Below are 15,865 nucleotides of genomic sequence, written 5' to 3'. Positions count from 1 at the left end.
AATGTGATTGATATCAAATAAATCGCGTATATTGAATAGAATCATATAATTGGCTGAAAATAGAGCTAAAATACTCTAAGAGCTAGATACGAAATCGGATATACATGGCATTATCCAGATATATTGATATTGATTTACTTAATATTAATTGTACTATATTTATTTCCTTTTTTTTTTGATAATTTGGGTTGTATTTTATTCATTAAGTAAAAGCTTCCAACAAAGAAGGAAGACTGTAAAACATCCAGTACACCATCTTCGAACAATTAGCTAAAGAAAATTGCTAACACAAGACATTGTGGGGGAGACAACAATTACAACCAAGTTAATCATCCGATCTGATTAGGCCTTGTTTCGCCAATGTATCAGCTACAACATTTGTCTCACGTCCTTTATGTATTAATTGAATGCCATTTACAATCCTCGGACTTCTTCGAATGAAATTTTTGATGAAAATGAGATTCCATGGGCCTTTAGCATCACTCGTACACTACTTCACCGCATTTGCGGAGTCGGATTCAATAACAAGCCTTTGAGTACATAGAGATTCATGCGCCGTAATAGCTTGATAGCTCGATGAACTGCTAGAACCTCAGCATGGTTAATCTCTACACATGGGATGGGACTAGAGAAAATACATATTAATTTGCCGTCATGATCTCGAAGTACTCTGCCAGTGGCAGATTTTTGGAGGGATGTGTTGAGAGAAGCATTAACATTCCATTCTACGCAAGATTGCGAGGGAGGAGACCACAACAAGACAGGCTGCAACTTTTTAATACTTGGAGCAGCAGGAGAAAGAGGCGAAGTTCTAAGACATAGAGGATTTTGCAGCACCTCATTTGGAATATAGGGAAAAAACTCCCCATCCACTTATCCATCAGCATGTGCGAAGAAGAATGAGATCATGAAGCTCCTCAAGGGAGCAAGATTTATTTTCAAATCATATCGAGCTACACTCTTTCCATATCAGCCTGAGAATGATGAAGAAAATTGATGCCCATATTTTTTTTGAAGAAAGAGTCGCATTTGGGGAAGGACCAGAGATCAAAAGCATCTCGTATTGAGATTGAATGAACCCATGAAAGACCCCAAATATTTAACCACCAACTCCATATTCTTCATGAATAATTGCAGTGAAGGAATTCCTATTATCTTGGAGCTGGCAAATGAGCCAAGTCATATTAGGTTTACAAGTTTAGTAGATGACTCCCATCGACCTAAACTCAAGTCATTTAAATAACATGTTTATCATGCATATATGATATTTCCAATATAATCCAACAAGAGTAGAACAATACAAAATAAACTTGTAGCCTAATTAATTAGCTTATATTATGATGTTATTAATTCTGTATTAATGATCACAAAAATAAAATAAAAATAACGACAGCTCATATTAGATAAACGGATTATTGTGTCGAGCTAAATCATCCAATATGTAGTCAATTCACTTATTTTAATAGATGAAATTCATAATTTAGACCACACTAATTTCATATAAGTTTTATCACTATTCCTCGAGTTACTTTCAACACCTCTCTTTATCTCTACATTGAACAATTGGCGGCCCTACAGCACCTATCTTTATGTCTGTTTTTTTCTTTGATGCAAACATCTAAGGATGCTCTAATATGATTAATATCTATCTCTTAGATTGAGGAAGTGACCAAGTACTAAACATAAAGTTGGGCTACCAACCTACCTTAGAAATCAAGGACTAATCAACAAAGTTGTGCTCAGGTCGCAAAAAGTGGAGCAAGTGGACTGACACTGACTCATAATAAGCGCAACAAAAAGTGAGAAATTAATTAGAACCTGTCCATGAACCAAGTTGGAACCTCCCTCCATCAACACTAGCAGTCTAGCACTAACCCACGTCGATAAACACTAGAGTAAGAAAGTAACATATGACATTTTATTTTGTTTTTTCCAACAAAAAGGAGGTGAGTTGATTTAGTCTGGATATGTTCTTCAACCGACTTTATTGTCAACCATCGAACGTATGTTACTATTTTGTAGTAAGTGTATGGCGTTCTACTTTTAATTGGAGAAATTGCTATATATAACACGACTTTTGATATTCTATATTTATACTATATGCAAACATGAATAAAATTAACACATGCAAAAAAAAAAAAACTTAAAAACTTTGAAACATGAACAAAATTAACATCACGCAAAGACTCTTGACATTCTACTAGCTAGCAAATCTTGTATGATTTTTTATTACCTTTCTTACTCTTGCAAAATATATTTGTCATATGAAGTATAGATAAGAATATAGTAACTACTATATGTTTACAAGAGGAGAAACATTATTCCTAGTTAGATTATGTAAATTAAAGATATCCATCCATCACTAGCCCAACACCCTAACGAAGAAGCTAATTTTTCATGGATTCTTCTTTTATTCTTATGAATCTGTAACAACTTATTAATATTTTTCAAATCATTAGCCTGTCAAGAAAAGAACCTTTTAAATCAATATATATATTTTATATAATATGGTATCTAGTTTTAATTTGTAAATCAAAAATACTATATATTTTTATTAAGAGAGGCATAAATGGGAGGATTGAAGAAAAAAATAATTCTTAAAATTGATTCTCATATTTGGAAATCTTTTTTTTAACTATAAGCATTTGAAGATTAAATTGTATAGTTTTGGAAGTAATAATGGTAATTATGGGGTGTTCGCAGTTTTATTGGTTTATTTGGTGCATTTGGGATATAATAGTAACTTTTTAAACCAAACCACAATCAAAACTATTTGGGATCTGGTCAAACCAAATTGCATCATATTATGAGTCAAAACACAGCTAAACAATTGGTGCCATTTTGTTTGTGGTTTGATCATATCTACACATATATGAAAAGACGTTTATATCAAAGGAACGGTGTCAAATGACATTCTTCAATCTATGTGTCACATGACACTCTTCTCAAACTTCTAATACACATGTTTATGATAGAGACATAAGGCTACAGAGGAGGAACATGAAAAGGATACTCGTATAAGCATAACACTAAGCGCCACTTTTTCATGTACAAAATTTATGTTCGGCAAAGGATAGGAGTTAGCTCAAATGTAGAACGCTCCCCCTTGGCCCCTGAGGTCAGGGGTTCGAACCTTACCCCCAGCATTATGTTGGGGTATGTCCTTGGCATGCTATGCATGCCTTACTAGCCAATGTGTTGGTGTTTCCTACAGGCTAGTAGCCTTGTAGGGGTTACTGGTTGGGCTGACTTAATTTCCTAATAAATAAAAAATTTATGTTCAGCTCCACATGTTACGTGTGTTAGTCTTTCACCTGATTATGATATACTTCTAGGCCTGCTATTATTAGTATTAGAGTAACATTATATGTAAAGGATAGAATGGACTTTTACTAGTCGTAGCCCTGTATTGTAAATACTAATATATTGAATGTCAGGGTTAACCTACTCAAGATCAACACAATTATTTTTTACACTTGTACATAATATCAAAAGCCTAGGTTTTCTTTTCTCTCTAATTTATTTTTTTTCTCTTAAATAATTTTCCTTGTACAATTAGTAACAAGTAACAACACTAATTTATCGTAGAGGCAATATGTTTGGGAGATACCACAAACACACCAAGGTATGAAGATGATTATATATGAGGGTGGTTGAGATGTAAAAAGTTGAAAAGAGGTATAAGTTGGCATGTGCAACGCTTTGATTTGACCAAGTAAGAGGAAGGTAGCCAGGTAAGTAGAAGCGTTGTAACATCAATTATGAGAATTACTTTTATATGGTACTCCTTCAATCCTAAAATATAGTTCTCATTTTTATTTTGAGTGTTTCAAAATATAATTTTATTTCTATATTTAGTTTCATATTTTTCTGTAATTTGTCTAGAAAAACCTTGTCCTATCATTTATTTGTTTTTTGAATTTTGTTTTTTTCTTTGTTTATTCAACCAAAATGTTACAATTATTCTCCATTCTATCTTCCAAAATCATCTTTTTCCATACAATACTTATTTAAATAAATTTTTTTTACTATCCCTCTTGTATTCTACTTGAATAAATTATCGTAAAAAAAAATGAAAACTATATTTTGAAACAATAGGAGTATGATATAGCCTCTCATTTTGAGAAGTATTCCCGATCTTCATATTATTAGTAGTTGTATGACCAATGTGAGTTTTGGCATAGGCGTGGCCGCGTGGAATGGGACAAAGATGGGAAACTTTAGGTCTTAGTTTTGATAGGGAAGACCAACAAGTAACGAAAATATCCATGCAAAAGATCAACGAGATTAATGGCGGGAGACTTTCATAATTAAATCACAATAAATAACTTAAAGTCAAATGAGGTTACTATCATGTTAAATTTGCGATCACGCTTCTGCAAAAGATTATTATCTGTTAACTAGTGCCTAATAAGTAATACCTAGTACTCCATTAGTAAGATAAATCGGGATTGAATCTACATAAAATATGTGTTTTAATTCATTTCACTTTCCATCTAATGGAGTAATGGACTAAGCAAGGATTAACATCAAAGTTTGATGATTTTTTATCACAAGGCTAAACTAGTAAGCTATACATGACACGGTAAAAATGTCACTAAACATGAATACATGATGATAATAACTCATAATCTCACTTTAATACATTGCATCCAATATGAAAATTACATGCTTAATTAAGAGTGTAACTTATTCCTGCCCAAAGTCAGCAATCCTATTCAAAAATCTAAATGCAGGATTCAAAAATCTAAATGCAGGAAATGCTGGATTATGCTCCAAAATTAATCAAGTTTTTCTAATAGTTATGATTAGTTGCTAATAATTAGTTAGTAGGTTAACAAGTAGTGGTCTAGATAATGGCCTAGCTAATGGGATAGCAAGCAAGTAGTGAACTACATAGTGGACATGTTGTTAGTAGTGCTTTGTATGCCTATTTAAAGGTTGTTTTGTTTATTCATGATGTGAGTATAAAAAATATATAAAAATGTAGTTTTTTTAATTTCTTTCCAAGTTTCTATATTTTCTCCTCCAAAAATTCTACATGGTATCAAGAGCATCAGGTTAGATCCAAAAAAAAAAAAGAAAAAAAAAGGTAGAGAGAAATAAAGAAGAAAACGACGAAGAAAAAAAGGGGAGAGAAAGAGTGTTAAAAAAATTAAAAAAATAAAACAATAGAAGAAAATTTATGAGTGTTTTACGTGTGTAACCATGGCAATTAATGGTTATACTTAGATATGTGGATGGGTTCCCTTTTAGCCCATGAAAATGGATTTGAATCCTATGAAAAAGAGAGCTTCAAAAGCATTAAAAAAAATTATTGAGGTGAAGATCGAGTAATCTTTACGAGTGTGTGGAAGTCGTAGTCAATGTAGAAACGGTTTCCGAAATTAAAGTAGTGGACTTAGTCAATTTGCAAGACAACGTCAAAATAAGTTCATGGAGAGAAGTGCTCCATTGAGTGAAGGTTGGTGATAATGTGCATCAACAAATTAAAATATGGTGTTGGTGATAATGTGTATCAACAAAAGATGGTGTTGGTGAGAAGTGCATCAACAAATGTTTGGTGATGAGAAGTGCATCACATTTGGAAGAGAAGTGCTTCCATGTTAATGGAGAGAAGTGCTCCATGAAGATAAAAAAATGAAGGTCCATCATGTGGGAAGAGTTACCAAGAATCAAGATTATGACATGCATAATGTTTAATGTTGGCTCCTACAAATTTTGGAGCAAAGGGGTGTGTTGGATTATGCTCCAAAATTAGTCAAGTTTTCCTAATAGTTATGATTAGTTGCTAATAATTAGTTAGTGGGTTAACAAGTAGTGGTCTAAATAATGGTCTAGTTAGTGGGATAGCAAGCAAGTAGTGGGTTACATAGTTGACATGTTGTTAGTAGTGTTTTGTATGTCTATTTAAAGGTTGTTTTATTTATTCATGATGTGAGTATAAAAAATAATGTAAAAATGTATTTTTTTCATTTCTCTCCAAGTTTCTATGTTTTCTTCTCTAAAAATTCTACATGGTATCAAGAGCATCAGGTTAGATCCAAAAAAAAGAAAAAAAAGTAAAGAGAAATAAAGAAGAAAACGACGAAGAAAAAAGGGGAGAGAAAGAGTGTTAAAAAAAATTAAAAAAAACAATAGGAAAAAATTTATGAGTGTTTTATGTGTTTAACCATGGCAATTAATGATTATACTTAGATGTGTGGATGAGTTCCCTTTTAGCCCATGAAAATGGATTTGAATCCTATGAAAAAGAGGGCATCAAAAGCATTAAAAAAAATGGTTGAGGTGAAGATCGAGTAATCATTACGAGTGTGTGGAAGTCGTAGTCAACGCAGAGACAGTTTCCGAAATTAAAGTAGTGGACTTAGTCAATTTGCAAGGCAACGTCAAAATGAGTTCATGGAGAGAACTGCTCCATTGAGTGAAGGTTGGTGATAATGTGCATCAATAAATTAAAATATGGTGTTGGTGATAATGTGTATAACCAAAAGATGGTGTTGGTGAGAAGTGCATCAACAAATGTTTGGTGATGAGAAGTGCATCACATTAGGAAGAGAAGTGCTTCCATGTTAATGGAGAGAAGTGCTCCATGAAGATAAAAAAATGAAGGTACATCATGTGGGAAGAATTACCAAGAATCAAGATTGTCACATGCATAATGTTTAATGTTGGCTCCTACAAATTTTGGAGCAAAGGGGTGTGTTGGATTATGCTCCAAAATTAGTCAAGTTTTCCTAATAGTTATGATTAGTTGCTAATAATTAGTTAGTGGGTTAACAAGTAGTGGTCTAGATAATGGTCTAGCTAGTGGGATAGCAAGCAAGTAGTGGGTTACATAGTGGACATGTTGTTAGTAGTGTTTTGTATGTCTACTTAAAGGTTGTTATTTTTACATGATGTGAGTATAAAAAATATGTAAAAATGCGTTTTTTTAATTTCTCTCCAAGTTTCTATGTTTTCTCTAAAAATTCTACATGGTATCAAGAGCATCAGGTTAGATCCAAAAAAAAGAAAAAAAAGTAAAGAGAAATAAAGAAGAAAACGACGAAGAAAAAAGGGGAGAGAAAGTGTTAAAAAAAATTAAAAAAACAATAGGAGAAAATTTATGAGTGTTTTATGTGTTTAACCATGGCAATTAATGATTATACTTAGATGTGTGGATGAGTTCCCTTTTAGCCCATGAAAATGGATTTGAATCCTATGAAAAAGAGGGCATCAAAAGCATTAAAAAAATTGTTGAGGTGAAGATCGAGTAATCTTTACGAGTGTGTGGAAGTCGTAGTCAATGTAGAAACGGTTTCCGAAATTAAAGTAGTGGACTTAGTCAATTTGCAAGGCAACGTCAAAATGAGTTCATGGAGAGAAGTGCTCCATTGAGTGAAGGTTGGTGATAATGTGCATCAACAAATTAAAATATGGTGTTGGTGATAATGTGTATCAACAAAAGATGGTGTTGGTGAGAAGTGCATCAACAAATGTTTGGTGATGAGAAATGCATCACATTAGGAAGAGAAGTGCTTCCATGTTAATGGAGAGAAGTGCTCCATGAAGATAAAAAAATGAAGGTCCACCATGTGGGAAGAATTACCAAGAATCAAGATTGTCACATGCATAATGTTTAATGTTGGCTCCTAAAAATTTTTGAGCAAAGGGGTGTGTTGGATTATGCTCCAAAATTAGTCAAGTTTTCCTTATGGTTATGATTAGTTGCTATTAATTAGTTAGTGGGTTAACAAGTAGTGGTCTAGATAATGGTCTAGCTAGTGGGATAGCAAGCAAGTAGTGGGTTACATAGTGGACATGTTGTTAGTAGTGTTTTGTATGTCTGTTTAAACGTTGTTATTTTTACATGATGTGAGTATAAAAAATATGTAAAAATGTATTTTTTTTAATTTCTCTCCATGTTTCTATGTTTTCTCCTCTAAATATTCTACATGGTATCAAGAGCATCAGGTTAGATCCAAAAAAAAGAAAAAAAAAGGAAAGAGAAATAAAGAAGAAAACGACGAAGAAAAAAAGGGGAGAGAAAGAGTGTTAAAAAAATTAAAAAAAAACAATAGGAGAAAATTTATGAGTGTTTTATGTGTTTAACCATGGCAATTAATGATTATACTTAGATGTGTGGATGAGTTCCCTTTTAGCCCATGAAAATGGATTTGAATCCTATGAAAAAGAGGGCATCAAAAGCATTAAAAAAAATTGTTGAGGTGAAGATCGAGTAATCTTTACGAGTGTGTGGAAGTCGTAGTCAACGCAGAGACGGTTTCCGAAATTAAAGTAGTGGACTTAGTCAATTTGCAAGGCAACGTCAAAATGAGTTCATGGAGAGAAGTGCTCCATTGAGTGAAGGTTGGTGATAATGTGCATCAACAAATTAAAATATGGTGTTGGTGATAATGTGTATCAACAAAAGATGGTGTTGGTGAGAAGTGCATCAACAAATGTTTGGTGATGAGAAGTGCATCACATTAGGAAGAGAAGTGCTTCCATGTTAATGGAGAGAAGTGCTCCATGAAGATAAAAAAATGAAGGTCCATCATGTGGGAAGAATTACCAAGAATCAAGATTGTCACATGCATAATGTTTAATGTTGGCTCCTAAAAATTTTGGAGCAAAGGGGTGTGTTGGATTATGCTCCAAAATTAGTCAAGTTTTCCTAATAATTAGGATTAGTTGCTAATAATTAGTTAGTGGGTTAACAAGTAGTGGTATAGATAATGGTCTAGCTAGTGGGGTAGCAAGCAAGTAGTGGGTTACATAGTGGACATGTTATTAGTAGTGCTTTGTATGCCTATTTAAAGATTGTTTTGTTTATTCATGATATGAGTATAATATATATAAATGTAGTTTTTTTTTTAATTTCTCTCCAAGTTTCTATATTTTCTCCTCCAAAAATTCTACAGGAAAACCCTCAATTAGTGTCATGGCCTTATCTAATCTTAACATTTGAGCCTAGGCTCAAATGTTATTAATTGGTCGTCAGGATCTTACTCAGATAGTAAGATTAGTAAATTCACCCACTAAAAAGATAGTCTCCTAAAGTCAATAATAATCAAAACTAACATATATGGTTGGTTTATCATTTCTCTCTTATGCTATTTGCAACTTTATTACTTCAACCATGTTTTGAATATCTTTAATCTGAATTCTATCTCTTAAGTATCCATCTTAATTATTCTAAATGCTCAATACTCAAACTCATAATTATGTTGGGTTAACAATTATTTTGTATTATCTTGTACAAATTTCCTTTTGACCTTAAAGGAACGCTATGATCGTACAAAATTTCAAATGCCTCTCTTGAATTACAGGGACACTTACTGAAAGTTTTTCTTGTAAGGAAGAACACGCTATACATAATATAACATCTTCAAACGAGTAATTTTTTGAAAGCATGAAAGATACACAAAACATAAAGACCTTCTTATCTCATAAAATGACCAAGAGCTAAAACCTTCGAAAAAAATTAATAGAAAAAAAAGCTAATATCCAAAAATAATACTCTTTCCGTTTCTTTTTAATCTACACATGACTTTCTTTTCTTAATCTATTTCTTTTTTATTTATACACGGTTGCTTTTTCTATTTTGTAACATATCACATCTACTTTCTCCTCTTTTTCCACCAATGTCATTCACTTTTTAATTTAATACTAGTTATTATGTCTGGGCTATGCCACGGGTAAGGAAATTTTTCATTTATTAATATTATACTTTAAAATCATACCACCAAATATCACTTGGTCTAGTGGTTAAGACTTTAATATATGACCTTGAGGTCATGCGATCAAACCTTATGCTATGCAATTTCTAGTTTTTATTGCATGAGGCCGGATGACATGTGGCACCGTTCCACATTTAGGAACGCCTTTTAATATATTAGTATAGATTTTAATCCACTCGTTTGTTTCTCTTTTCAGTTTTTCTCTCTACCTTTTCAATTTCTCTCTCATATTTTTGTACTTTCTCCTTATTTCTCCTCCAAAATGAAGTGAGTAAATTGAAAAGAAACGGAGAGAATATACACAAAGCATAATGGCCTCCATCGGAGTAATTATGATTCGAACTTTGTAGGAGCTCACAAAAAAACAAAAAATCTAATTAAGCATGAGATAACATTTCAATTTCTCAAAGGATACCCATAAAAAATCAGCTAGCCATAATGGTCAAGAAAATTATATCCAACTTTTTAAATGGTCTTGTAAAGTAGACTAATTCCAAGTGGGGCCTTCCAAGTTATTTAGTTGGTTGGTGTTCGCATTAAATCATTAACAAATTGGCACTCGAGTATTTGTATTTGCTGCGTGGAAGGTTGGTGAAGTGCTGACTGATTGTTTGTTTGTATTGCGTCTAAGATAAATACTAGAAATGCATTCCAATGAAGTCACAACCAAAACAAAATTGATACCTTATATAAACTGCCCACCTTTTTTTGTTCTCGTTAACTCTTGTGGGAAAACATAAGAGAAACAGAACAAAACTGAGAACAAAAACTGAGAAAAAAAAATGGCAAGTGCAAGTCCAAAAGAAACATTATTAGAATCTGCTGCGGTTCCTTTGCTTCCCAAGCATATTGATGAGGATGATGATGCTTCTCTTTATGCTCTTCAATGTCATGGTAATTATGTTTAACATCTCATTTCGACCGTTTGTTTTTTTTTTTCTTTTCTAGGTAAGATAATCTTATGAGCGAGCATAATAACAAAAATAATCGAGCAAAAACCTCCTAAGTAAAGAATTCGGAAACTTGAGCAACAATTTCAATCTCATTATTTCATTCTCTTAGTTTAAATAATATTTAGGCTCCTTCTTCCCTTGCTATAGAGGTACACATTGCCAAATTTCCTGAGTCCAACTAATTTTCTTTTAAGTAACTTTAAACTCTTTCATAAATAATAACTTTATTTATGAATAATTTTTGTTCATTCCAAAAGAAAACATTAGTATATTAATTATTTAAAAATATACACGTTAAGAGCTTGTTTGGTTCACTATTTTTAGGGTCTAAGAAACGGAATCAATTACCGATTCCCTTTCTTCATGTTTGGTTCAACCCCTTACCGATCCATTACCATTACTTGGTGGTAATGGCCTCCCCCAATTTGTTACCTCTCCTCCCCCTCAAGTAACAAAATTCACTAATTGATGGTAATGGTTACCATTCCATTTCCATTTCATGGCTTGAACCAAACACCTAACAAATGTAATCATTTTTATTACCATTTTCCTCCTTTATTGGTTTCCATTTCCTTTCCATTTCGTATCTTGAACCAAACGACCCCTAAATCTTTATACAACTTAACTGATCCAATATATTACTTTTTGTGCTTCTCCAATTGTGATGAACAAATTAAAAATCGTTCATAATACTCATCAATTGGGCATATTACGTCAAGTGTGTTTTTCACTTGGTATATAGCTTTTTGTTTTTTTTTTTTTAAGGAAAAGCTTTCAAGTATTAGTCTTTTAGCGTTGGAGTCACGGTTGTACAACAGTTTTTAGATTTACTTTTTAAGTATTTGACATAGTAAAGATTTTTCAAAAGTCAAAAAAAGTGGTAATACAATAAGTGATGGTACCTTTTACAAGTAAGGATAGAGATTTGAAAATCCTGAAAATATGTAGTGTTGAGTGTTGACAAAGTGAGGTAAGTAGATTTTGTGAATATTTTTTTTTCAGTTAACCTAATTAATCCAACTAACTTTCTAAACAACTTTGATTGCCAACTTTTAATGAATTAGGTCATCTAATAGCTAAGTGCAAGTGAACATCAAACATCTACTATGATGCCTAACAACTAACAACTCAAAAAAAACTATTTGGTCAGCATGATCTAATCAGTTCTTATCCTAATTACAAGCGTAATATTACGAGGGAGGAAAAAAAACTTACTTATTTTCTCTTTACTTACACTTTATTTTCAAATTACATTTGGTAGTATATTGTAACTACTCTAGTGCAAGAGATATCCATATCCTGATATTAATTTTGATGTGTACCTTATGGAACAACAGGAACATGGCTACATTGTGGATACCACTTAACAACATCAATTGTATCTCCATCTCTCCTAAATTTACCATATGCTATTTGCTTGTTGGGATGGAGCACAGGAATGATCTTTATTATTATTGGAGCTCTTGTCACCTTTTACTCTTTCAATTTGTTGTCTTTGGTATTGGAGCATTACGCTTCTAAGGGCCTTCGCTTTCTTCGTTTTCAAGACCTGGCTGATCATATTCTTGGTAAGACTAATCAACTCACTTAAATCTCAATTTTATGCAATTTCTAGTGTAATTAATATACTTGAAAATTTCATATAAGAAGATGTACAAGGATTGGGATCTTATCCGTGTAACAACTTTTAATAGAGTTTTCTCTGTATAATTCCGTTACTAGATGATTCAATTATTAGAGAGAATCCTCTCCCGCAATATAATATAATCCTTTTGGGTGAATAAATAACAACATACGTGTTTATTAGTTGTTGGTGAGTAAATAACAGCATACGTGTTTATTGCTAATTGCTATGCAATTCTGCAACTTATGGCTCAAATGAACATATTAATATGTTACAGTGTCACCAACTAGCTATATAATAACACAACTCCCTGATTTGTAGCACATAGTAGCACGAAGTCAATAAAAAATTGATGAAAGTAAGAGCTAGTACAGATCTTTGTCTATCTGATCTGCATCAATATTCGTCTAAGACTTTCATATGATTTATAAACCTTTGTGATGGAATTTAATGTATCAAATATCATAACAGGAGCAACATTTGGTCGATACTTTGTGGGCCCTGTCCAGCTTGCAGTCTGTTATGGCGCTGTAGTTGGCTTGATCATACTTGGTGGACAGTGCATGAAGGTATATAATTGCAGCTCCGTTTTTCTCAATAACTTTTTTTCAGTTTTGACCTAATCTTTTTACTATTTAACAATAACTTTTATTAAATTTTACTCCCTTCGCTTCACTTTAGTTTATATTGCTCGGCTTTCACAATCTCCAAAACACCCATATTGTAAAACAGATGGAGTATCTTTTAAATGGTAAAAAACACGCATAACCATAAAGGCCGAAATTTCCAAAAAAAAAAAAATTTTGTAGTTGTGAAACTATGATACACTTCTACAATGAACACAAGAAAACTAATTATGTTAAATTTTTTTGCCTCTCTGCAGACAGTTTACTCCTTAGCATGGCCAAACGGTGAAATGGAACTCTATGAATTTGTTATAATATATGGAGGTTTAGTACTATTGGTGGCTCAAGTACCTTCCTTTCACTCTTTAAGACACATCAGCTTAATCTCTCTAGCATTAAGTCTTGCCTACAGTGCATTTGCTACCGCTGGTTCAATTTACATAGGTACAGACTACAGTACTAATAACCAAAATCATCCTACATATAATCTTTGATTATACAATAACAATTATGATTAATACTTCATATTATTCTTGCTATCAGGGAATATATCAACTGAAACAAAGGATTATGCAATAGTTGGAAATACTGAAAACAAGATATTTGGATCATTTACAGCAATTACCATGATTGCTGCATCGTTTGGGAATGGGATCATCCCAGAAATTCAGGTACTTTTTTTTTTCGAGCTCAAGAAAATAAGTTCAATTAAGCAAAAATAAGTTGACGAGAACAGAGCCAAAGTGTGCGTTTGTTGATTATCTAACCAAAAATCATAATCCTCGCAGGCAACTTTAGCAGCACCAGTGAAAGGGAAGATGTTCAAGGGGCTAAGCCTGTGTTATACAGTGGTCCTGATAACTTTCTTCAGTGTTGCAATTTCCGGGTACTGGGCCTTTGGCAATGGTACTAGCAGTTTCATAATCGACAACTTCGTCGACAGCGAAGGCAATGTTTTGGTCCCTAAATGGTTCCTTTTCACCACACTCAGCTTCATAATCCTTCAAGTTTCTGCTGTTTCCGGGGTTAGACATCATCCCTATTATACGTCTTTTCTTAGATTTTCATAAGTAAAAATCAGTTCATTGTACATTTGTACAGACAGCACCAAAGAATCTGTAGAAATAAGTTTTTCTTTAGTAAATATCGCTAAATGGCATATGAGAAAAACACTAGGAAATAAGCAAAATCAATCTTTTCAACTTAAAAGACATAGGTATAAGAAAAAAAATACTGAGAAGTGAGAACCCACAGAAACTAACTTCAATCAGCAAAATTCTGTTTCAATAGGCAAAATGTTGGCTTGAATCGGATTTAATTTAGTTGTTTTAAGATTGATAATCTCAAGTAACAGACCATTAATTAATCATGTTTTGTTATGCGTTGAATCAGGTATACTTACAACCAGCAAACATACTTCTGGAGGAAATGTTTGTTGATCCAAAGTGTAAACCATTTTCCCTCCGCAACGTAATATCAAGAGTAATCTCAAGATCCATCTCTGTTATGATAGCAACTACAATAGCAGCATTACTTCCATTTTTCGGCGATGTGAATGCACTCATTGGAGCTTTTGGCTTCATACCCCTGGACTTTATCCTGCCTGTTGTCTTCTTCAACTTGACCTTTAAACCATCCAAGAGAAGTATCATATTTTGGTTGAATATAATCATAGCAACCGTCTTCTCGTTGATCATGGTTATTGGGATATTTGCAGCAGTGAGGCAGATGATTTTCGATGCTAATGACTTTCATTCTCCGGATCGTCTTTCTAGTTCCTGGACACTTTCTTCGTTGGGAAAAACTTCATGGAAATCTTTTTCAAGCTACTTGACAAAAAATATTTACTCTTTCTCTTCAATATGATCATTAAAGCTAAGCATTTTAAGTTAATGTAGTGTATAAAATTATAGTGTATTAGTACTGTACATTTTACGATCGCAGAGGAGCAAATTCTTTCAGGTGACTACTCAGAGATGTCAAATATGTAAGCATATAGAGAAATGATGTAAATGCATCTATAATCTGTAATCTATAATAATATATATAATAACAAATTCTTTTATGCCACATATCCCTTATCAATTCTTCAATTTCTTATATCTTTTATAGGTGTTGGGAAACAGGGTGTTGTAGTTTGATTAATGTGGAACAAAATCAATGAAATAATAAGTGTGAGAAAACAATAAAGAAGAACAAACAAAGAACAAAAGGATTTACATGGTTCAGTCAAAATAGAACTACGTCCATAGGTGGGGAATTAGCGCTTCTTCACTATAATGGAGAAAAACCGGAGAGAATAATACAAAGAGTCCTAAAAAAATAGAGGATAAAAGTGTTTCAAAAGTTGTTTGTTAAATAATGAACACCAGGTTGTCATTTTATAACATAAGAAACCCCGTACAAAACTCTAAAAGATAAATGCAGAAATAAGTCAAAACCGCGTAAAACCCAGCCGCCCAATTGGGCGGGCGACATCTGCCCGATCGGCGGTCAATTCTTCAAAACTGCCGACTTCTCGGTCCCGATCGGGAGACGTTCGCCCTATCCTAATTCGCGACGAACGGCCAATCGAGTGGGCCTGCAAAACGCGAAATTTGACGATGTTTCAAGGCATCAACTTTAACAATAGGTTGTAAGTTGTCTTGTCTAACCTTGTCATTTTCTATCCCCGAATTTTGATCCATACCCATCCTTCCTAAGTATAGTAATAGGCTAAATGTTTTCTTCTTCCCCAAATGGTGAATCTTCTCTATGTGAATAAGTGCATACTTTTTAAGTTTTAACAACAAACAATTCTAGTAATTAACAAAAAGAAAACTGTGCATTCCACAGGCTAAATACAACTCTAAGAAGAATTAGATATACTGTACAATGACGCGGTCCATATAGTATATATACTGTTATACACCACTGTCACCTTATGCTATGAAATAT

General features: G+C 33.0%; 1 protein-coding gene across 1 annotated transcript; it reads left to right on the top strand.

The window, feature by feature from the left end:
• The first annotated feature begins 10,362 nt into the window (after positions 1-10,362).
• On the top strand, positions 10,363-15,002 carry LOC104903616 (GABA transporter 1). The gene is made up of 7 exons (XM_010691683.4): positions 10,363-10,619; positions 12,016-12,246; positions 12,774-12,871; positions 13,186-13,372; positions 13,472-13,599; positions 13,717-13,953; positions 14,321-15,002. Exons 1-7 carry the CDS (start codon positions 10,508-10,510, stop codon positions 14,792-14,794), a joined length of 1,467 nt encoding a protein of 488 aa, XP_010689985.2. The 5' UTR covers positions 10,363-10,507; the 3' UTR covers positions 14,795-15,002.
• The last annotated feature ends 863 nt before the right edge of the window (positions 15,003-15,865 follow it).

This window comes from Beta vulgaris, chromosome 9, assembly GCF_026745355.1.
Source record: "Beta vulgaris subsp. vulgaris cultivar EL10 chromosome 9, EL10.2, whole genome shotgun sequence".
Classification (NCBI taxonomy): Eukaryota; Viridiplantae; Streptophyta; class Magnoliopsida; order Caryophyllales; family Amaranthaceae; genus Beta; species Beta vulgaris.
This window is presented reverse-complemented; position numbering and strand designations above follow the sequence as displayed.